The sequence below is a fragment of the Mirounga angustirostris genome, unplaced genomic scaffold, assembly GCF_029215605.1.
Source record: "Mirounga angustirostris isolate CCGP_5_RB_7025 unplaced genomic scaffold, mMirAng1.0.hap1 SCAF_10, whole genome shotgun sequence".
Lineage (NCBI taxonomy): Eukaryota > Metazoa > Chordata > Mammalia > Carnivora > Phocidae > Mirounga > Mirounga angustirostris.
In genome coordinates, this window is record NW_026991718.1 from 50,830,478 (window position 1) to 50,853,624 (window position 23,147).

The window sequence follows — 23,147 nt, forward strand, 5'->3', positions numbered from 1 at the left end:
CAACCAAGCCATCCAGGCACCCTTATTTCCTAGAATTATTTTGCGGATTAAGCGAGAATGCTACTAAAACATGAAGGATACTGTCTGGCACACAAATAGGATTCACATTTTTACTTACTCCTAGGTTATGAGAATTGAAAGCACACACTCTACCGATCTTCTTTTCACCCCTAATTCCAGTTCGTGTCTAATTTGGGAAATGAGCTCATCTTACTTTAAGTGTGAATTTTTTTCTTCACACAAATTATTTTCATGCCTACAGTAACTAGAGTTGTTTTCTCACAGGTTATATGGTTATATAACTTTTTCTGTAAGAGACTTCAGTTTAAGAAAAGCAAATCCTTCACCTCCAAGGTATAGGGCCCAAGCAGAATGCAAAGATGCTGCTCAAGAGAGGATGTGCTAACCAATTAATTCCAGTTCATGCCTGAAGTATCCAACACTAAAATTTAATTGGAAATATAGTCTATTGACATTTAACAAAATTACTGATATGGTTGGGCACAAGTCTACCATCTTTCTGTTAGTTTTCTGTGTCTCTTCAATCCTTTATTCTCCCTTTCCTGTCTTTTTTTGGGTTAGACTAATTCTTAGTAATCCATTTTCATTTTTCAAGTGGTAGAGAACCTTAACTAATTACAGTCTCTCTTGAGTATTACAGCACTTTAGAAATAATGTAAAAACTTACAACAGTGTAATTCCATCTTAGTCTTTAATCCCAATTGTTGTCATTTATTTTACTTCTCCATATGTTAACTCTTGGTATCTGTATCACTCAGTAAGCATTTAGCATAGGCAAAATTGTCAAGCAACTTTTTATGCTCATGTTCTCATGTAAGCCCTTGGACAGGAACATGGTTTATATACATATACACACATTCATACACACTTTTTAAGTTCAGCACCTACCTCATAAGCCTGTAATGTTTTGCTGATGAAGGTTTATAGATGTCAAAGTAGAATAAAACAATAGGGAGTCAATCATAACACCTTACTCCTCTTTCTCATGGACTGTGGCATAGTTGATGTTACCCTTCTCCCCACCTTTCTTTTTAAATCTTTAGAAGTCGTCTTACAGAAACTACCCCTTAAAAAAAAAGATCCTAGGGGCGCCTGGGTGGCTCAGTCGTTAAGCGTCTGCCTTCGGCTCAGGTCATGATCCCAGGGTCCTGGGTTCGAGCTCCGCATCGGGCTCCCTGCTCAGCGGGGAGTCTGCTTCTCCCTCTCCCTCTCCCCCTGCTTGTGTTCCCTCTCTCGCTGTGTCTCTGTCAAATAAATAAATTAAAATCTTTAAAAAAAAAAAAAGATCCTAAAGTTTTATGAAAAGGTGTACTTCCCTTCAGCTCATGGAACTTACCGTAACTTACCGCCATCAGTTTTATGCCCTGTAAATTAAAAGGTTCAGCATCTGGCAAATTTCCTTCTAGATTTACAGAGAATTCAGGTATTTTCTGGTTCTCCTCTGCCTTCAACCCCTATTCTTGTTGTCATTGCTTCTCCTTACAGATTAACAATCATTATAAAGACACAGGTATTAAAAACTGCTTATCCCGTAGATGTGAATCTGCCTACATATATAAAAAATATATTATAAAATTAACAAGGAACAGTTACTTACATTAGGGAGGGAGGCAACAGGATGGAGTAAGAAAGGAGCTACACTTCTTTGAATATACCATGTTTTTACAAGTGTGACTTTAGAGCCATGTAAAATGCTTTTTGTAACATAAATTAAAAAATGTAACCCTTAAAAATCAAAGATAAAATTAAACACGTGAACCTCAAAGGTAATCTACAAGGTAGCATAACTACTAAAGAACTATTCCAAGGGGGGAGGGGGGTTTATGTTATAAACGCAAACAATGAATCATGGAACACTACATCAAAAACTAATGATGTAATGTATGGTGATTAACATAATAAAAAAAGAAAAATAAAAGAACTATTCCAAGTGACTTGAACGTTCTGGGATTTAAATATATATCCTTACTAGGATATAGCCTACAGACAAAAACAAAAGCAAAGCTAAAAAAGTATTTTTTTTTAAGACTTTATTTATTAATTTGACAGAGAGAGACACAGCAAGAGAGGGAACACAAGCAGGGGGAGTGGGAGAGGGAGAAGCAGGCTCCCCGCTGAGCAGGGAGCCCAATGTGGGGCTCGATCCCAGCATGCTGGGATCACGACCTGAGCCAAAGGCAGACGCTTAACGACTGAGCCACCCAGGCGCCCTGCTAAAAAAGTATTTTAAACTGTTTTTTAATAATCACATTGTTGGTTGTGGTCTTAGTATTGTTTTTTTTGATATACGTAAAGTGAGATACAGGTAAGCAATTTTGATAGTTGAATCCCATCAAGCTGATGTCCTTGAGAGATTTAAGAGAGAAAAGATAAAAACCTGAAAGTCCCAAATTTGAACCAGAAGTGTCAGTATGATAATAATGCACTTTATCATAAAAACAAAACATACATTTCAGTGCTGTCCACTGAAAAGCAACAACTGAAACAGAAGCAATGACCATCTAAGGAGCCACTGTTCCTTATAGAAATGGCTGACTTCAGGTCTAAGGCAGAAAGTGTACAAGATGAGCCTGCAAAATCTCTGTATGTGGAGAACAAAGAACCCATGAAAATCAGTAGTGTCATGTCAAAAAGAATGAGCAGTCATATGAAAAAGGCCAAAAATATGACCATTTGAGCATCAATAAGGCTACTGCTGTAAAGGTTTGCAACATCCAATGTTAAAATTCATGAGTACAAGTTAATACCTAAATAAAAAGAATTTACCATACTCCGTGGGTGCCAAAACAACTCATTTTGAAAAAATAGTAAGTAAAGGAAAAGTATCAAATACTTAAGCCTTTCTTAAACAAAGGATACCACTGAGTAACCAAAGAGCAGATGAAAGAAATTTCTCTTTTCAGTAAGTGTTCCAGCTTATACAAGGAGAAATATACAAATTAAAATACCACCATTTTACAACCCTCAATGAATAAATATACATCTAACCTTTAAGCATCAACTTCTACTAAAATCCCAAAGAAAACTATCAGATATTTTGTGCCTGCTGTTCAAGAAAACCACATCACCATCTAAAGTTTTTTTTTTTTTTAAAGATTTTATTTATTTGACAGAGAGAGACAAAGCGAGAGAAGGAACACAAGCAGGGGGAGTGGGAGAGGGAGAAGAAGGCTTCCCGCTGAGCAGGGAGCCCAATGCAGGGCTCCATCCGAGGACCCTGAGATCATGACCTGAGCCGAAGGCAGACGCTTAACGACTGAGCCACCCAGGTACCCCTAAAGCAGTCTTAACAAAAAGAAAAAGAACCAAATTCTGATCACATTTCCATATTCAACTACAAATTCAAAAGGTATCAGAGGACAGAGGAATATGCTAAAATTATACTACGGGGTTGCAATCAACAAATCCAAACTGTGAGGAATGCTTTCAGCAGTGCTTCTCAAACTATGTGATCAATCAGCTTAGTTTTCCTTTCCTTTTTCCCCCCTAATTTCCAATCCATCACAGATTATTATTTTGTAAACTACAAATAAGTACAGAAACTTAAAACCCCATTTTTAAATTAGCATAACCAACAAATAGATAAAAAGTCACTGTCAAACTGCAATAAGGTTTCTAGACACTCAATTTCTGTACTTAAGTCAACATGAAGTTGCATACTTTGTGGATCAGCATTAGATTCCAAGACCACATTTTGAGCAGCATGGGTTTGTAGAACCAAGTATCTCATTTCTTTATCTGAATTCCGAGAACAACCTTACATTAAAAATTTAAAAAACCTATCAAGCTAGTCAACAATATATAACTTTATTCAGATCTCTTCAGTAAAACAAAATAAAAGTCATTTATGAAACATGAGAAAATTTGAACTGGATTTAAATAAGAAATATTTTTAATGATGTTATTACATTAAAAGAATCCTTATCGGGGCACCTGGGTGGCTCAGTTGTTAAGCGTCTGCCTTCATCTTGGGTCATGATCCCAGGGTCCTGGGATCAAGCCCCCGCATCGGGCTCCCTGCTCAGCAGGAAGTCTGCTTCTCCCTCTCTCACTCCCCCTGCTTGTGTTCTTGCTCTTGCTGTCTCTCCCCTGTCAAATAAATAAAATCTTGTTATTAAAAAAAAAAAGAATCCTTATCTTTTAGAAACACATTATGAAATGTGTATGGGTAAAATGACATGCTGTGATTTCCTTTAAAATACAAGAGAAGTAAGGGTGGACATACATATATTTGGCTTTGAGTTGGTAACTGTTGAGACTACGTAATTAGCATATATGGGTAAGTTATCCTATTCTCTTCAATATGCTTGATATTTTCCACAACCGAATATTAAAATAAAAATTTAAGGTTTTTAAAACCTGGCTTTTTTTTTTTTTTTTAAGAATTCAAAAGGAGTTTTGGAGAGGCAGCCAATTTTCATAGCATTCTGTGCCAGAAAGGGTAGTAAAACCTAAAAACTTTTATTAGAGGTGATGTTGAATGCAATCTTTTATTGCTTTGGTGTCTAGATGATGAAATAATAGAAACTTTAAAAACTGTTACACCCTTAACCAACCAGTTATGTGTAGCATGAATAAAGGAGGGAGGTATTTCAAGGTTTTCTGAAAAAAGTGTACAATTCTAAAATTATATGCAAAGAGTCTATGTTTATTTTTAGAAAAACACAAAAATATTTTGTATTTGGAGCCTTAGGATAAAAATTCCCAGTCCTTCATACAGGAACATTATTTAATATGTATAGCTAACCATCAACACCTGTCACTAAAACAAAAATCACCCTTACCACTTTTAGGCTTTAGCAGTTCCTTTTATTCTAATATAGAATCCCAATTTTCACATAACTAATTTGGAAGAAATAAGAGTTTCCATTTTTTTTTAATTTTTAAAAAATTTATTTGAGAGAGCGAGAGCATGAGCTGGGGGGAGGGGCAGAGGGAGAGGGAGAAGCAGACTCCCCACTGAGTAGGGAGCCCTACGCAGGGCTGGATCCCCAGACCCCGAGATCATGACCTGAGCTAAAGGCAGACGCTTAACCAACTGAGCCACCCAGGTGCCCCTCACATTTAAATTTTTAAGATTAGATTCCAAGGTTGGTCCAGACAAGATTAAAGCTCATACGGTCTCTGGTTTTAAAAGCTTCCCCCTAAGGAAAAGATTCCTTAAAAAGTTAAGATTCTTACTTAGTCTGACTATGCTGCTTTACCTTGCTGGCACCTTATTCTCCAAACTTTTAATAGCTTTTCTCTCTCATTACCACACTCACCTATCAGGGATTTTTTATTTTTATTTTTAAGATTTATTTATTTGAAAGAGCACGCACAAGAGAGCAGGAGAAGGGGGTGAGGGTGGGCAGAGAGAGAGGGAGAGAGTCTTAAGGGTGCAACCTGAGCCAAAACCAAGAGCCGGATGCATAACCAACTGTGCCACCCAGGAGCCCCTCACCTATGTTTTAATTACAATAGACTCTTGGCATTCATAAGCCATCCCCCCCCCCCACCCACCCCACTCCGTAGTCTATGGCATGTAGCAGTTTGTCATTTTGCTCAGGCTGTAGCTAAGCCCCAACTGAGTGTGCAATGAGTTTGGGGGCCAACAACAAGGAAGTTGCTGCTTTTTGTTCTTCACTCCACTCCTGCTCACTGTAAGGTAATGTGCTGTGATAGGAGTAAGAAATCTAAGAAAGTAGTAGTTTTTCATTTCCTTCCATTCAGTCTCTGCTATTAACTGGTATACTCTCATCTTGGAAAAGCTGACAAATCTGGTATTAAAGCAATTCAAAGTCAGCAGGCCTACATCTGAAGCACGTCTAATCTAAAAATTTACAGTACAGGGCTGTGTCCTGCACCCAACAAGCCACTGAATTATTTTTTTACACCTTTACAACTTTTTACAAACATATTAAGTAATAATTTAAATGGTTTAAAAGCAACTGTAGGGGTCCACAGGAAGTAAAGGCTGCTTTGTCTTTGTAGTTTTTCAAGCTAATACTAAATGACTTGCTAGAAGCTACCTCAAATGGGTCCTGGCAGAAACAAATGTTACCGTGAGCAGGAAAAAAGATCTTCCTAACACACTGAAGACATCAAGCAGTTTTACTCAAACCAACCTGGGTCAATTATACATCATCTAATTTTATATCCAGAAATATTAGGAGATTTAAGAAATCTTTGATCTGTATATGAAGGGTTGGAGCAAGGTCAAACCCTGCTCTGCTATGACTTCCTGTAATACATGAAGAATCCCTAAACATCCCAAGTCACAGGAGTCTCCTTTCTGAAATCAGAGGCAAGCAAATCTTTAATAAATCAGCCACAAACACAAGAAAGTATTTTAAATATACAGTAGGAACATTTATTTTAACACTTCTAAAAGATATTTCTCCATGCCTGATGATTTGATATAAAAATCAAACCCATCATACTTTTCCCACCAGTCTTTCCACATCAAGGGCAATCAGAAATTTGTACAACATGAATATTTGCTTCTGAAACAAAAATTACAAATTAAGTGATAACAAAAATACACAAATCAAATGGACCCTAAACAAATTTCTAATGAAGTCTTTTCCCCTTTCCCCCCATCACCTAAAACTTCTTTCTTCAGCCTCATTCTGCTCCTTTTCCTTTCTTTGCTTGGCCATGAACTTCTGTTAAAAGCAATGTGCAATATAAAATATTTATTAGGTGTTGCTCTGCTGTGTATGAAAACATATCTATTATAGTTCACTGAATTTACAATTTAAAAGAGCCTGATCCTACAAAATAAAGATTAGAAACACAGTGCCTTACATTCTTTCCTTCCATTCACCAGTCATCTGATATTTATGCTAGACCAGGCATTATGCTTGGTGCTTGGGGATTCAGTGGTCAACAAGATAGGTAAGGCCCTTTACCTCATGGAGCTTACACTCTAGCGGGGTAAGAGAAACAATAAAAGAATAAATAAATAAGACAAATTTTGGTGCTGGTAAGCACTATAAAGGAAAGAAATACAATAAGGTAAGTGACTGAGGTTGACCCTTCTTGGGGGTGGGAGGGAGTTTTGTACTTTTAGTTAGGTCTTTCTTAAGCAAAAGCCTTTCTGGGAAGCTGATATTTGAGTCCAGACTTAGCTAAAAGTGGGAAAGAGGCAGCTATCCAAGTGGGACTGGGAGAGGGCAAAGGAACAGAGATATTGAGGTGCAAAAGCAGCAAAGGGGCCTTTTATATGTATGAAAAAAAAGAAACTGAGAGCACCAGAAAAACTGAAACATAGTGAGCAATAACAGACAGTGAGGCCAGAGAAACAGAAAGGAATCAGATCATGTAGGGCTTTATAGACCTACAAGAAGTTTGGGTATTATTCCAAGTGTAATATAAAGCCAGTGGAAAATATGATGGAAAAATGACACAAAGTTAAGAGCATAGTTAGTATAGTATAATGGTTAAGGGTTTGAGGCTAGAATAAAACAGAGCTGGGTTAAAATCCTAGGTCTACCACTAACCAGCTATGTGATCTTGGGATTAGATACTTGGGATTAGATACTCTTTAAGCCTGTTTTCCTCACCTTTAAAACTGGAATGATTAAAAAATAAATAAATAAATAAAACTGGAATGATAGCATCTACCTCATAATGTTGATGGCAGGAGGGGGTTAAATAAGCTTCCAGCAAATAACAACTCAATAAATGTTAGTTGAGTGTTGGTGCCACAAATTCAATTTAGAGGATATATAAAACAACTCTCAAACATTCGGAAGGAATCAGAACCACTGCTTCAACTATAGCTAATGATGATTCTCTAAAGTAGCACCTCCTAAAGATGAGTACAACTTAAAAGGGGGGGGTGAGGGGTTGTCATTAAATCAGTTTAGGAAATGGGTTAAGTAAAGTTAAGCAGATTCTGACTAGGTAATTCACAAATTTTAATATGCTATATGTCCGACGCTGCAAGAGGCCTCAGAATACATGGTTTCCCACACTTTAATGGAGAGTTATATGGGACTAGTGGTCTGTACAATCTACTCTGGGGGATGCTGCGAGAGGAAAAGGAATAAAGACTAGAAGTTCCTGGCAAGGTACAGTGAAGACTGTATTTCTGAATTGTAGAGGAATAAACTGGCACCAATCTTCAAAAGTTCTCCCGAAGGGAAAGAATATACATTCTAGGCAAACACTTAAGTAGTTTAATTATACCACCTGAAGAATTTTATGAGGTGTTAAGAAAAAAAATTTACCTCTGTATTTTGCTTATGACGTGTACTCTTGCAGTGATTTGTCATTGCTTTTTCACCTGAGTAGAAGAGGGAACAAATTGGACAGAAGAATCCAGCCTTCGGTACAAGAAAGTCTAAATCTACAGGACAGGAAGAAAGAGGGGAAAGAGAAAGGAGGAAAATTAATATCTATAGCTGTGTTAATCAATTTAGCTAAACATGACAAACATGCTAATCATAGTATATACTTATATACAAACATGCTATATACTGCTATGTATCTAGGGATCAAGAGCAATTAAGCCTTTAATCACAGAACCGAGGGCTTTATTTTTTAACAAATTCTGTAATATTCCAGAGCCTCCAGGATACCATGAAATTTCTTCAGAATAGCAATTCGTTTGAAAAAGAATCTAATGGTGTTTTTGAAATGAATGCCTTTGGAATCCCATTAAAATAAAAGAAGAAAAAAAGAGGCAGAACGATGGGCAACTGTTTGCCTGAGGATGCTGAGTAAACAGATATGGTGCTCCTTTAGCTCATTTTAGCTGGCCACAGTTTGCTAGCTAAGCTTTTCAGCATGTTTACTGAAATTTCTGCCTGGGCAAGTATAACTTAGTTCTTACCACAGGAGCAAAGAAAGTACCAGGAATAAAAGAAAAGACTTATCCCAGACTTTTAAGAATGGAAAAAAAAAAAAAAAATCCTTGCCAGGTCATCTAAACACTTACTATGGTACCAAATTTTTATTTCATATGGATAAGGAAAAATGCCATGTTTACTTTACCTTCAGGGACATCAGGTACCACTGATTTCCCTAAAGAAGAGTCCTCAATCTTCTTACGTTTTCTTTCTGGTTCTGAATCCTTTAATCCAGATTCGTCATCAACTAAAATCATTAAATTTTTCAAGGAAAAGAAATTATTCAAAATAGATTTACAGCCTGTAAAGCTAACATCAGATAATCCCTGCCTACAAAGTTTAATTTATGGCTCATCTCTCTAAGTAAACCTTCCTTGGCTAATCCCACTGGACCACTCTTCCAAGATTCTTGGATGTTAGGAATAAATGGACTAAAGCTAATAGCATATTTTATTTATATATTGTTCTCGAAAGAATTTCAAGAGTAATGGAAGAAGTTCAAGTTCTGTAATTACTGTCAAAGGTGTATGTAAAGGGCTGGGTAGGAAAGAGTGTGGACTGAGGAGGAAAGGACGTAGGCAGAAAATAATTCTCATGCCCTTGCACTGAGGCCCTCCCAATCAAGAAAAACTGAGCCTAAACTGACAGAGATCCCTGTCCAACAGAATCACAAGTGACATCACAAATGTTCAAGTCCAGCAAAGTAAATCACATGTGAGAAACATTCAGTGTTGGCAGACTCTGCATAATATGATCTTGGGGAAGACAAGAACGGAAACTGGTTCCAAGCAATCCTGGTTACCCTCAGGAGCTGTAACACCTTACTATTACATGGTAACTGACAAGTCCCTTTCACATATATACCCTTCATTTAGCTTTTATCTCGTGTGAGATAGGCAGGTCAAATCATCATTATCCTTATTTCTTCATAGATGGAGAAAGCAAAACCAAGACAACCAACCAAAATCAAAACTAAGAAACTGGTATGCCCAAGACTGCAAGGCTTTTAAGTAACAGAGGCTAGAACCAAAGTTTGTGACTTCAAGTTCAGTGCTCTCTTCATGCAACTGGGCCACTCTTCAACAAATCTGAGGGGATGGACAGGAACCATGAAATCATTATTTATTCCTCTCTTATTCCTTGTGTTTTACTGGTCCTAAAGAGTCGATTAAAAAAAGGCTATCTCCCTTTTCTTGACCTGATTAAAATAGCCTCTAGTCTCTTCCTACAAGTTTATTCCCTCATCAGAATAACTAATAAACCTTCTTAAACATATTTGCTCCTGCTACTCCAAAGGGATGTTTATGTTATAATAATAAATATGTGTTATATATAATCATATAATAATTATTTAAATAGGGGGACCTGGGTGGCTCAGTCATTAAGCGTCTGCCTTCGGCTCAGGTCATGATCCCAGGGTCCTGGGATCGAGCCCCAGGTCGGGCTCCCTGCTCGGTGGGAAGCCTGCTTCTCCCTCTCCCACTCCCCCTGCTTGTGTTCCCTCTCTTGCTGTGTCTCTCTGTCAAATGAATAAATAAAATCTTCAAAAAAAAAAAAAAAGGTCTTTCTTTAAAAAATAATTATTTAAATAGATTAGAACATTTATTTTTCATTTAACATTGTTTAGAAAATTACTTTTTCTTCAGCTATGTCCTTCTGTCAAACATATTGTCCATTAACAGAAATAAACTGTTATATAAGCAGTAAATAAGTCACTTGTCTCTATTTTTTAGTTGAGATGAGGCAGTTCTAAGAAAGCTGGTAGTTGCAAACAGAAATCCTGGAGGTAAAATACCCTCATGAAATTAGGAGCTAATCAGATTTACTGAAGTAATTTAGATTACTAAACCACTACCTATGGCTTGGTATCAAGGAGAGGTTAGGGAGAAGAAGAGACAAAGAAGGAAAGTACCCACTTGGCCATGGGAGACAGCTTCAAGAAAGAACACATGATCAAGTAACACATAATGCAGAGACGTCAAGTAAGACTGAATTAGGAAGAAAAAAACCTTAATAAATCAAGTTTGATAACAATCCAATGGGGGTCTCTTTATCAACATAAATTTCAGGAAGGTGAGAAAAAAAAATTTCAGGAAGGGGGTTTAGAAAGAAGCCAAAATACATTCAGTTCATTGAGATGAAGAAGTGAAAACAGGTGATTCCTTCCAGATACTTTGCCCTGAAAGGAAAAAGAAGAGTGGGAGCCAGAAGGATTCCAAGGTTAAGGGCATGGTTTTTTTAATGGGAAAGACCTGACCAAAATATTTTGTATGTGTGGTACCAAGGAAGATAAAACACAAGCTGGCAGAGAGTGGAGATGCTGTATTTGCCCTGGTAAATGGAAATAAAAGTAAGGTTATCCAGGGAGGAATGAGCTGGGTAAAGTAGTATATGATACAAAGGGGAAAAAGACTTACATTACACCTGGTTAGGAAATGGGAAAGAAAGAAGTGGGGCAGCACTGAGGGCCCAGCTGAAATCAGATTCAATGAACTTGGAATGAATCGCAGTTGGTAGTTTTTCCTTAGCGAGGACAGGATAGAAAAGCAAGAGGGCAAGGAGGGTGCATCAAGGACAATGTACAAAGGATCTCTTGTAGTGCTATTTAAGTCATCCTAGCTTGATTTTTCGCTTTAACTCTCTGAATCAATTAACTTGAGATCTGGAACTGTGTGCTTTTTTTCCTACCCTTTTATTAATTTTGCTATGAATATAATGGACACAATGACAAATATTTGCTGAGGGACTAAAGTACTGTCCCTTACTAGACACTGGTCCATATTGGTTTCAACATAAATTTTATCAATGTTAAGACATCTTGTTTCATTCATTGGCTGGCTGCATGGCAGCCTCCATAAAGCAAGGGAATCTGGGTCCACAAATAAGAGCTGGTTAAGCAATGATTTCTACTTGATGCTGCAACATGGTCAGAATAATCTTTCCCGAACATGACATGACAAATTTGTCATGTTCTATTATCACATTCTATCACAAAAGGGATTGCCTTATTCTGTTATTCCATTCCATCATGTTCCATTCTCTCTCAATTACAAAGACCAAAATCTTTATCCAGATAAGGCTGTTTCTCCCACCCCCACCCCTACTATAACTTCACTGTTTTTCTACTTTTCTTCTTAGATGGTAGACCTTTGGAACTTCAACCACTACCTTGTGTTGTGTTACTCTCTACTCTCCTCCCCACTTCCATCAACCCTGCTTTACCTTCACTAATTTGGAAGGCCTCTTCACCTTTCATTGGGTCTGTTGCAACAGCTTTTTCCGATGGTGGTGTTTTCCCAATTCTAACTCTCTTGGTTGGCGTTTTAGCTTTAAAGAGAAAGTCTAATTTATTGCTATAGTAATAGCATTCCATTCTTAGTTCAGAAGTTATTTTGATTTCCCCTAAAGTGAGCTAAACCTATTACTCTAATACAATCAAAATATTACTTAAAAGTGAAACGGCACCTTCACAAATTTTTCTAAATCCTAAATCTGAGGAAAAACTGGGAGGCAGTCCGATATAATATCGTTCTACTAATCAAAAGCTGTGTTTTCCAGTAACACAAATATACCATTTTCATTCTAATTTGGGCACTGTAGTTTGCTTTCCAGATTTGTCGTCTTTTTTTGAAGTATGGTAACTTGGGACAAAGTCTGCTCTGTAATTAAAAGAAATCTGTAAACTTGTACACATTCCTTTGGAAAATATCACAGGCCATCACTATTTGTTGACTTCTTTTATCAATACAGGGACAATTATGAGTAATGCTGCAACATAAATTTTTATAATTTTAAATGTAATCCCCTCATAAAGCAGAAAATTACCGCTTCTAAGTATCTACCTGCTAAGTGTCTTTGAATCATGGTTTTCAGATCTTCTTCCATAACATTCTCACTTATTGAACCAACTTGGGAAAAGGCTTCAAGTTTCATCTTCCTTGTGTCCACAGCTTTCTTTTTTCTATCCCCTCTTTTATCTGTGGGACGGTCATTTTTGCTTTGTGCTAACTCAACTTTTAAATCACTGTCTCCATCTTCCTCCTCTCCAACTTCATCAACAGTAACAAAATTAAGCTCTTCTTTAAGGTTGTTAAAATCTGCCAGAGAATCTTCATCCTCTTCAGTTACTTCATCCAAAGTCACTAAATGCAGATCACTGCTGTCATCCTGTATTTCATCTACAGTAACTAAAGTAGAAGGGTCTTCAGGCATCTGGGAAGAAATGAACCCAATGGGATCCCTTCCAGTATTTCCCTCATCTCCTTTAGTATTTAAAGTGGCAAAACTTAAGTCAGCCGACTCATTTAAAGGTAGCTCCTCAACTTCTCCAATTTCATCCACAGTTACCAAGCGTTCTTGTTTGAGATCTTGCTCTTCAGCCACTGACAGTACAGTAACATCTTTAGGTTCACTGTGGGAAATGCAATCATCTTGATCAATTAACTCATCTAAAGTAAGAAGTGAATTTGAATTTTTTACCATTTCTTCCATATTTATTTCTTCTTCATCAATTACTTCATCCACAGTGACTAGAGCTTGTGCTAGGTGCACAGCTCCATCTTCTTCTTCCCCAATCTCATCCAATGTTACAAAAGATAATTCCCCCTCAACAACACGAGGGGCAGGAGTTTTCCCCTTCTTCTTCTTTAAGTTAAGTTCAGAGGAAGAGGCATTTTTGAGAGCTTCTTTTCTTTTTCCCTTTAGTGGGTTTTGCTTGGTTTGAAAAGGATTTACTTCTTCTATAACCTCATCCACAGTGACAAATTCATCCAAATTAAATGGAAATAATGGTTCCTGTTGAAGAGATTAAAAAAAAAAATCACAGAACCGTGAACAGAAACAATTACTGATAACTGGTTAGGCTCCAAATGGTCCCAGCAAATGTGCATGAAATATCATCTGTGAGAATTTCAGTGCAAATAAGTTTCCTATAGGCTATAAATTATTTTTTAAGGCTCCACAAATGAATTAGCTCTAATTCACAAAGTAAACACCTCCAAAGGTAAAATCCTAACAATATCAAACTAATTCCACCTTTACTTAATTTCAATTAAGATTACATTTCCTAAATGATGTACAAGTTCTGAAATACAAAGCACAAAAATACTACATTTAAAGCATTTATCAAACTACAACGTAAAAAATTTATTGTTCCCTGTTAAATGATATCTAGTAAGTGTTCTAGGAGACTTAATGGACTATTAGAAGCATCTCAAATGTAGCTAGAAAGTCAACAGCTAAGACTACACCACTGACCAATTAAGATATACAACATTAACATAAAGTTTCTATTTAGAGAAATTTATATGGAAAAATCCTTACTAAGACTTAATGCCAAATATAACTGCACTTGGGAAAAAAAAACCCCACAGTATCTGTAATTTGAAAAATGGTGCCAATACTAAAGAACATAAATTCCCAGCAGGATTCTTACAAATTTAGTATGCTATCAATGATCAATTACTAGCATATATAATGACATTAGAACATACACCCAGTGATTTTGGGAGGGAAGAAACAAGTAAGCATTTATACTATCAACTTATTAAGCCAACAGAAACATTATCCATACTTTTGCTTCTTAAACTACTAACATCTCTCTTCCGTGCCCTGATAAAATGACCAAAAAAATATTCTATGAATGGAAAAACCTAAAATATCAAACAACAACAAAAATAACACATTTATTTGGCAAGAGAACTTAGTACCAGGAAAATAAATCTTAGAGCCCATCCAGTTAGGTTCAATTGAGCCATCTCAAAGAGGACCACCTATTCGGAAGTTTCACAAAACGGCAAGGACTTTAGCCAAACACCAGTCTCCTTTAACACGTATGATTCTATTGTGTTTATAACCTATTGCTGTAAATAGGAGATTGGAGGGATTTTTCTACTCTAATTCCCTTCCTGCCCCTGCATAACTTTTTGCCCTGCACCATGAACGCAAACAATTTAACCTAGCTCAAGGTCAAAAAACAAATTGGTGGTAGGGTCAAAAATAAAATATCTCATTCCTGTCCCTTGCTCTGTTATCAAATTATTATAGGAGAGACACTAATTATAAGATAGATGAACTCTTCTGTGGAAGGATAGGATAGAAGGCTTATTAGTGTTAGTGAACTGTTTCTTACCTCTTTAGATTTGGAACTTCTACCTGTGGTGCTTTTAGGATTCTTCGTGTTTTGCCCAGCCAAAGCCTGAAATATTAAGTAAAAAAATACAGAAAAATAGAATTTACAATTTTGTTATTAATGTTAGTTTTTAAAAAAGAATGCGAACACCAAACAATATCCAAACACATTCAATTATGCAAATAGTTAACAGGTATTCCACACTAAGTCAACAATCATTTTAACAACATAGGCATCATCTCTGTAAGTTGTAGATAAATTCAGTTTCACTAATCTTTTCTTCCCTATACCCATCAATGTCTAAGTTGGGCAATCAGTAAGCTGATAAAGGAAGCTTCAATTTAAACGAGAAAACGGTTTCCCATTCAGAAGCAGAGTGGTAAATCACCTCAGGAGAGTCACTGCAGACTTTTTTTTTTTCCTTTAAACCACACCTGTATTTCTGACCACATTTTATCCAAATAATGCTTTTCCAACCTGTTAATAAATTACAAACATGAGCTTATTTTTCTAAACGTCTATTGGCTTAAGTCAGTGGAATCATTAAGAGAAATGGGAGCTTGGGGGTGGAGTGAGGAGATGGAAGTACAAAACAAGATTACATCTCCTACTCCAAAGTTACAACAGCAGAGCTACTCATTTCAAAGATACACTGAGCCATTCTTCCTACCCTCCTCACCTTGTTGTTGCTGTCATGCCGTTTCATGACCGAAGGTCTAGCCTCTGTTTCCTGAGACTGTTTTGTAATAAAATTGTAATCCAGTTCAGAATCCTTGCCTTGCAGGGCTGAGATCCTTCCACTGCCTCCTCTGGTAACACCGCTCTGAGTGGGTTTCAATTTATTGCTTTCAGCCAAGCCTGACCTGGCACTTGTAGGTTTAAGGAGACCCGATTCCTTGGCTGAAAGTTTCTTTTCAGCATTTATTTGATCTCTGAGTACAGATTTCAGAAAACTTTTCTGGTTTTCGGATTTTGAAGCTGTCACTTTTGCCTTTGGAGAAGAGACCATACCAGCTTTGATGCTTGATTTAGTGCTAGATGTATTTGATACAGCCAACATACTAGTTTTACCAGTTTCATCAGGCTTATTGGCCTGACCCATTCCTTTACTGGGGTATGCCTTGGCCACAGCATTTTCTGCAGGCTTTTCTTTCATTGCTGCCATGATCTTTTCCAACTTCTCTGCAACCATCCTAGCATCATTCTTTTCAGCCTTCTCTGTTCCTATTTGCAGATCCATTCTGGTTTCCTTACTATTAAATTCATTTTCCTCCTTTTCATCCATGTTACTTTTCCCAGAAATTCCCTTTTTGCTCACTGCCTTCTCATCCCCAGTGGAAATTCCTGGTATCAGGGCCACAACACAAGTAGATGGTACTATTTCTGAAACAGTTTCATGTTTGTCCACTTCAGCTACAGCTTCTATCATAGACTGTGTAATCCCAGAAAAGAAATCTTCTGCCTCAGATGGAGATTCTTCTAGAATTCCTTTGATGTTCCTTTCTTCTATAAATGGAGTGTCAGATGTTGATAATTCTGTTTCAGGGTTAATAATTTCTGCCTCTTCCTTCTCAAAGTCACTGGTATACACCTGCTGATTTAAAACACACTCCTCTACATTTTCAGTGAATAATTCAATACTGATTGGAGTGGATGCTACAAGAGGAATTTCCACTTTGACCTCTTCTCCTTGAGTTTCAACTTCCAATGTTTCAATAGCAAAGTCAGAGTCACACAGTGCTTTTTCAGGTTCTTCCTCATAAGGTTCCTCCTGCTGTACAGAAGTTTCTGTTTCAACTTTGGGAACAGTTTCTTCTTCAACCTCACTAGGTTTAAGAGAGAGACTATCAGCTGCTGTTTGCACCTCACTTTCATCAACTGGACTGTTTTTCAAGTCAGGGCTAAAAGTATTTAAAAACAAACAAAAAAAGAACACAAACAAAACACAAACAAAAATCAAACTATGATGAGAATTCAACCATTATAAATAATCCTGCTGATGCCAATTGTTAAGACTTCCTGATGCATTAGTAATAAGCACTGGGAAATCCAGCCAATCGGCATTAAAATGGTTAAGATGTTTTGACATAAATAATGTAAGCAATATAAAATTTTAAGAGATCCTCCATTGCATTGAAGATTTTAGTTCAAAGGAAATAATGGCAAAAATGTGACCACTGATATAATTCTTATGACCAATTTTTCCTTCTGTGTTACATTTGCACTAGACATGAGGACGCTGAACATGAATCTGAGACATTTCAAATTATTAAGATCTCCCCAACAGTGGTTACTGAAATAATATGTGTATATAGTTCTACAATGTAACTAAAAGTCCATGCATTGAAATTTAAAATTTTAAGTGAATCTTACCTAAAATGAACAGAAACAGAAAATGGTAAGGAGAAAAGACTATACTCCTAACCATGTGAACTTTTTTTAAGATGTGAGACAATTTGTTTTTCCCAAGAACTGTATTTAATAACGACACCAAAAAAAACCTTTCTTTGGAGGTATCTTTTAAATACTCTATTGGATTTAAAGTTAGAGGCAAAACCGACAGAATCACCTTAACATAAAGTAGGTGCCTCTGGCTACCTGAGTGAGAAGGTATATATTAAAAAGAAATTGTTCCAGTTACAGAGAATAACTTAGACTTCCAATACATAATTTAAAGTTTTAAGTAAAATTATTCAGAAGAAATGAAGAAAATACATGGCAAGTACATGCAATTGATCTTATTTCATTGTGGTCTTCCCAAATCCAAGGTAAACAAAAGTGTGTATGATTCTATAATTCAACTTCTTTCATTGAGACAGAGACAGAGTAAACTGTTTTTACATTAATGTTCCATAGATCAGAGGTTATCTTTAAGAGTGACAAGGAAAATCTTAGCTTCCAAAACAATGTCCAGCATGCTGTCAATACAGATCAAATTTAACAAATATAGTCACTTATTACATTAGAAGCACCCGGTTAGAGGAAGACACCAGAAAGTGATGCATTTCAACACCTCATAGTAAAGAATACTGTTTTTTTTCCTCCTAGTTTTCAAGGAAGGAGGGGATGAGACATCCCCTTGATATGCTTGATATAAGAGTGGCCATAATATCCTTTAGTTAATGCAAGGGTATGTGTATCTGTGTCCCGAGGTGTTAATATTTCAAAACTTTGGAAAAAGTTAAGTGCTACCATATCAGGGTCTACACTTGATCTTAGCCAAAAGGCCGAGAAGCGATCCATATCAGGGTCTAATCATTTGAACCAGTAAACTGGTCTTCCCCGCAGAAGATGGTTAAGTTTAAACTTCCAAAGGAGATCTAAGGCATCAGAGAAACACCTCTTGATGAAAAGTTATAGAGGTAAAGAGTTTGAGGAATTTATTTAAGTTCAACAGTCAGAAACCATAAACCTTAATCAGTATGTATTCTACTCATTTGTATAAGCTTCCTTGGTATACTGAAAGGGTTTAAAACTTTTATTTGAAATTATTCACATCCCTTATATTCAAAAATACCAATGGCTGATTTTAAGTGTTCCAAATTCTTAGAACTAGTCAGAATAAAATTTGTGGCCAGGCACAAATATGACAAAGATAAGAAGTTCTGACATTCAGTTATAGCAGTTATGTAAGTAATACTTCTCAAATGTGAGCTTTTATTTTTAAATTATAAGACTTATTTCCAATAAGGAAGATTAAATTCAAATTCCTGCCTCATTACAGAACTGCACCATTAACCCTAAAGGCTTTATAAATTAGGGTTATACAAAAATACCAATCTACTCAGCTAGAAGGATAACTGGAGCTTTTGATTCCTGGCTCTAGCAAGTCCTTCCCCTTTACCATATTTAAGTTTGTCAGTAGAAAAAGCTATTGTCTTTTATACGAAATGAATCACTATGCAGTTCCATACTTCAAACAGAGTATGGACCTACTTGAAAAAATGGCTTAATACAATGGTTTTTTGTCTTTTAAAATTACAGTGCTGGGGCACCTGGGTGGCTCAGTCGGTTGAGTGTCTGCCTTCGGCTTGGGTCATGATCCCAGAGTCCAGGGATTGAGCCCCGCATGAGGCTCCCCGCTCAGCAGGGAGTCTGCTTCTCCCTCTGCCCTTCACCCTGCTTGTGCACTATCTTAAGTAAATAAGTAAAATCTTTAAAATAAATAAATCAAATAAAATTACAGTGCTTTCTTCACAGAATTCATTTACCAAAAATTAGTATCTATTTTTCTGGCAAATATGGGAAAAAGTCTCCGTGTTCCTCAGGTTAGCCTGGAAAGTCCATTTGAGATGTAAAATAAATGAAATTATTAACATCAGAGTCAAAAAAAAAAAAAGTCTTTTAGAGATCAAAGGAAAACACAGTCATATTTTGGGAAATGCACAAAAAAGAAATAAGGAAGGCATTCAGAATATAGGTATCTAATTTCCACCTCTGGCCCACTTCCATTCCCCCATAATACCAGGGTTTCAAAACTCAAAAAAAGCTGGTGTGAGAACAAAGATTAATACCATACCCTACACTTTCTGAGAAACTTTAGACTGCAACTTAACAATACTGAAGATTAGCATTTATTTAAGAGGGCCACTGGGTACTTCCCAACATTGTTCTGGGTTGCATCCTTATTTGGAACCTTAATCACATGATAAGTAAATACAGTTTACATGGAAGGGGATGAGAACAGGCAAAATGTAGATTATTATTAATATATCCATAGAAGATTTCCTTTAAGTAGGAAATATATTTAAAGACTTCACACTAATTATAAACAAAAGGATCACATTCATGATGAATCAGCACCTGCAAGTGCTTCAAAAACAAAAGCAACACAACAAGCACCAGTATTTTCCCAGGATCAGTTTACTCAATAAAGAAATGTGAAGTATTCAGGCCCCATCCCACGTATTTTTTTCTAACGTCATATAAGTCAGAAAAAACTGACTGCAAAATGGAAAGTATTAGTACTAGAATTTTTTTAATTAATTTTGTAAGATTACCATAAAGAATCTCTGATTGGAAAGTCAAGATAATGAGAGGAAAAAAAGACCAGAACACAGACAAGAGCTGTTCTTGCAGACCTAAAACTATGTCAAATGAAATCTATAAAATGAGATTCCTCTATAAAATGAATTTTTGAAAAAGCCTACTCACTTAGCCAGAGTTACCGTGGTCAAACCGTAGGTCCGTCTATATGACATGTAGCATTACCAGCCTATTGCCCTTTGTGGGCTTTTAGAGCCAACAGTGCTGTTGGTATTACTTTTAGACATGTGAACATAATTGATATGATGGTGTACAACTTCATAAAAAGTCTGTGCTGGCATTTACAGCAAACCTAATTGCTTAAAGTTACCACCATATTTTAAAGCACTCTTAATCATCTTTATCATTTAAAAGCCTCATATAAGAATTACTAAGAAAAATCCATAAGACATCCTGCTTTTCAGGCATCTTAAAATTAGTGCATCAAATAAAACAAACTTTCCATATTGAAACACTTTCAAAATGCTCTTTCAAACTGATAAGCTCTTACTACATTGACTCTAACAAATAAGAGCAAATCACTTAGTATCAAAGAGGGGAAAGAATTCTAAATCAGTGATTCCAATGAAAAGCAGTAAAAAGAAGGTTATTAATTGGTGGGGTGAAGGTGGTGATAAAGGTGGTATTCATCAGGATGAAAAAGTTACTAAGAAGAGGGTGCACTATATGTGGTCAGAACAAGACTGTGAGTCACTGTGTTTACACCGAAGAACAAGTTTTCATCTTTCATTCAAGTTTTCATCCATTATTTTGCTTCCTTTCCCCCACTCCAGTTGTCTTCAAAAAGTATCAGAATACATACTGAATACCTTCTTTTTGGTTTTAAGTCAATGAAATTTTAAAAGACTATACAAAATGATTAAAATTTTATTACTGTGTTTAACAATTTTGGAATAGAAAAATCTAACAAGAATTAATGCTGATAACGGAGTCGAGTTGTTCAAGAGTCCAGCAAAACATTTCATAAAGAAGTCATATTTATGTATTTAATTCAAACTGTGTTTACAAATTTAGTTTTTCTAAAAAATCAGTAAATAACTGAAAGAGACTAAAAAACAAAACAATGCTCAGTCAAAAAAAAAAACACAAAAAACCACACACACACACACACACACCCGTAACATTCATATATATACACAAAATGGACATGAGAGATACAAATATTTTGCTACAGGTGAACAATTATCGTAAAGTACAGGAACAAAATTCAGTAATTAAATACTATGCAAAAATGTCAGCAAACTTAAAGCAACATACCTTTCTTTTCCTAGTTCTGGGTCTTTGTCAGCTTGAGCCTGTAACACAATTCCACATTTCATTAGAGGCTATTCTACTGGATTTTAAATATTTAACCCATCAATGCAATGAGTTCAGTTCTTAAAATCTAAGCTAAAAAAACAGTATCACATCTTGTCCACATAACTATCAGGTGCTAGAATTATTTTCTTATTAAAGAGCCCTAAGTTAGGTGATAGGGAATAACTGACACACAGCAATTAATGAAAAGAAAGTCTCCTTAATATTGATATAAATAAGAAACTCTTTCGGATGCTTGGGTAGCACAGTTGGCTGAGCGTCCAACTCTTGGTTTTGGCTCAGGTCATGATCTCAACGTCCTGAAATCAAGCCCCGAGTCAGGTTCTGCACTCAGACGGGAGTCTGCTTGAGATTCTCGCAGCCCCTCTCCCTCTGGCCCTCCTCCCGTGCATGCATACTCACACTCTCTCTCTAATAAATAAATACAATCTCTTAAAAAAAAACTTTTTTAACTAAAAGCTTGGAAATGCTGCTTTTTTTGAAGAATAAAAACAATCAAACCAAAATATCAACATCTTCATTGTGCAATTTTTATTTAAAAAGACTTCTAGGAGCGCCTGGGTGGCTCAGTCGTTAAGCGTCTGCCTTCGGCTCAGGTCATGATGCCAGGGTCCTGGGATCGAGCCCCGCATCGGGCTCCCTGCTCAGCGGGAAGCCTACTTCTCCCTCCTCCACTCCCCCTGCTTGTGTTCCCTCTCTCGCTGTGTCTCTCTCTGTCAAATAAATAAAAAAGGGCGCCTGGGTGGCTCAGTTGGTTAAGCGACTGCCTTCGGCTCAGGTCATGATCCTGGAGTCCCGGGATCGAGTCCCGCATCGGGCTCCCTGCTCGGCAGGGAGTCTGCTTCTCCCTCTGACCCTCCTCCCCCTCATGCTCTCTGTCTCTCATTCTCTCTGTCTCAAATAAATAAATAAAATCTTTAAAAATAAATAAATAAAATAAATAAATAAATAAAATCTTTAAAAAAAATAAAATAAAAAATAAAAAGACTTCTATTTATAAGGGAGATTAGGTGACTTAAAAAGCTTTCTACTCACAACACTTAGAAGCGCTGAAGAAAATTTAACAATCCCTTTTTTTTTTTTTAAGTAGGCTCCATGCCCAGAGTGGAGCCCAATGTGGAGCTTGAACTCACAACCCTGAGATCAAGACCTGAGCTGAAATCACGAGTCGGATGCTTTAACTGACTGAGTCACCCAAGCAACCCTAACAATAATCCTTTTAAACATATACCTGAACCACCAAAAAATCAATGTCCTACGGCCCAAAATGGAAGCAGAATTAAAAATTCGATGCCTAACATACCACGCACCAGTCCAGGCACTGGACACATCAGTGAACAAAACAGCAAAAACTGTCTGTTCTTTAAAGCTTATATATACTACCTGTAGGCTTTTTCTCAGGGAATCGTGTGTGCTCTGAGTTGAGAATTATCTTTCTTTAGATATATTAAAAACTGAAAATTATACTTTAAAAAAATTGAATAATGTGCTTAGAGAGGATTTCTGGTGTGGGTGATGGGAGTCCCAGAGTAAACGCCTTCTTTACTGGGGCATTTTGCTGGGTATTCAGTCTACACTCTAATGACACATAACCAAAATTAAAGATGACAGTTGATAAGCCCCATCCATAATATTTACAAGCAGTCTTCCCATTCATGGGAAATGCTTATGCGGGGAGGGGTCCTCATGACAGCAGAGGAAATCTATACCAGATACCAGTACAAGCTAACTTGCTTCTTTATTCATAAAGAGAAAAACAAATGCACAACAGAGAGCAAGATAAGGATACAAAATCG

General features: G+C 36.7%; 1 protein-coding gene and 1 pseudogene across 9 annotated transcripts in view; both read right to left on the bottom strand.

The window, feature by feature from the left end:
- Positions 1-6,348: 6,348 nt before the first annotated feature.
- The window catches only part of ZNF638 (zinc finger protein 638), a 128,953-nt gene continuing 112,154 nt past the window's right edge, over positions 6,349-23,147 (bottom strand). For 6 of the 9 annotated variants that reach the window (XM_054509768.2, XM_054509767.2, XM_054509766.2 and 3 more), the window contains 8 exons: positions 21,292-21,329; positions 15,668-16,889; positions 14,989-15,054; positions 12,701-13,652; positions 12,081-12,200; positions 9,004-9,105; positions 8,238-8,356; positions 6,349-6,668 (listed from right to left, as the gene is read on the bottom strand). In XM_054509768.2, coding sequence (XP_054365743.1) covers positions 6,603-6,668; positions 8,238-8,356; positions 9,004-9,105; positions 12,081-12,200; positions 12,701-13,652; positions 14,989-15,054; positions 15,668-16,889; positions 21,292-21,329 — 2,685 coding nt within the window. In that variant the 3' untranslated portion in view covers positions 6,349-6,602. The remainder of the gene's footprint in view (positions 6,669-8,237; positions 8,357-9,003; positions 9,106-12,080; positions 12,201-12,700; positions 13,653-14,988; positions 15,055-15,667; positions 16,890-21,291; positions 21,330-23,147) is intronic. The other 3 variants (XM_054509769.2, XM_045884787.3, XM_045884791.3) reach the window with 3 other exon arrangements.
- Positions 18,083-18,227, bottom strand: LOC123852252 (U2 spliceosomal RNA; annotated as a pseudogene).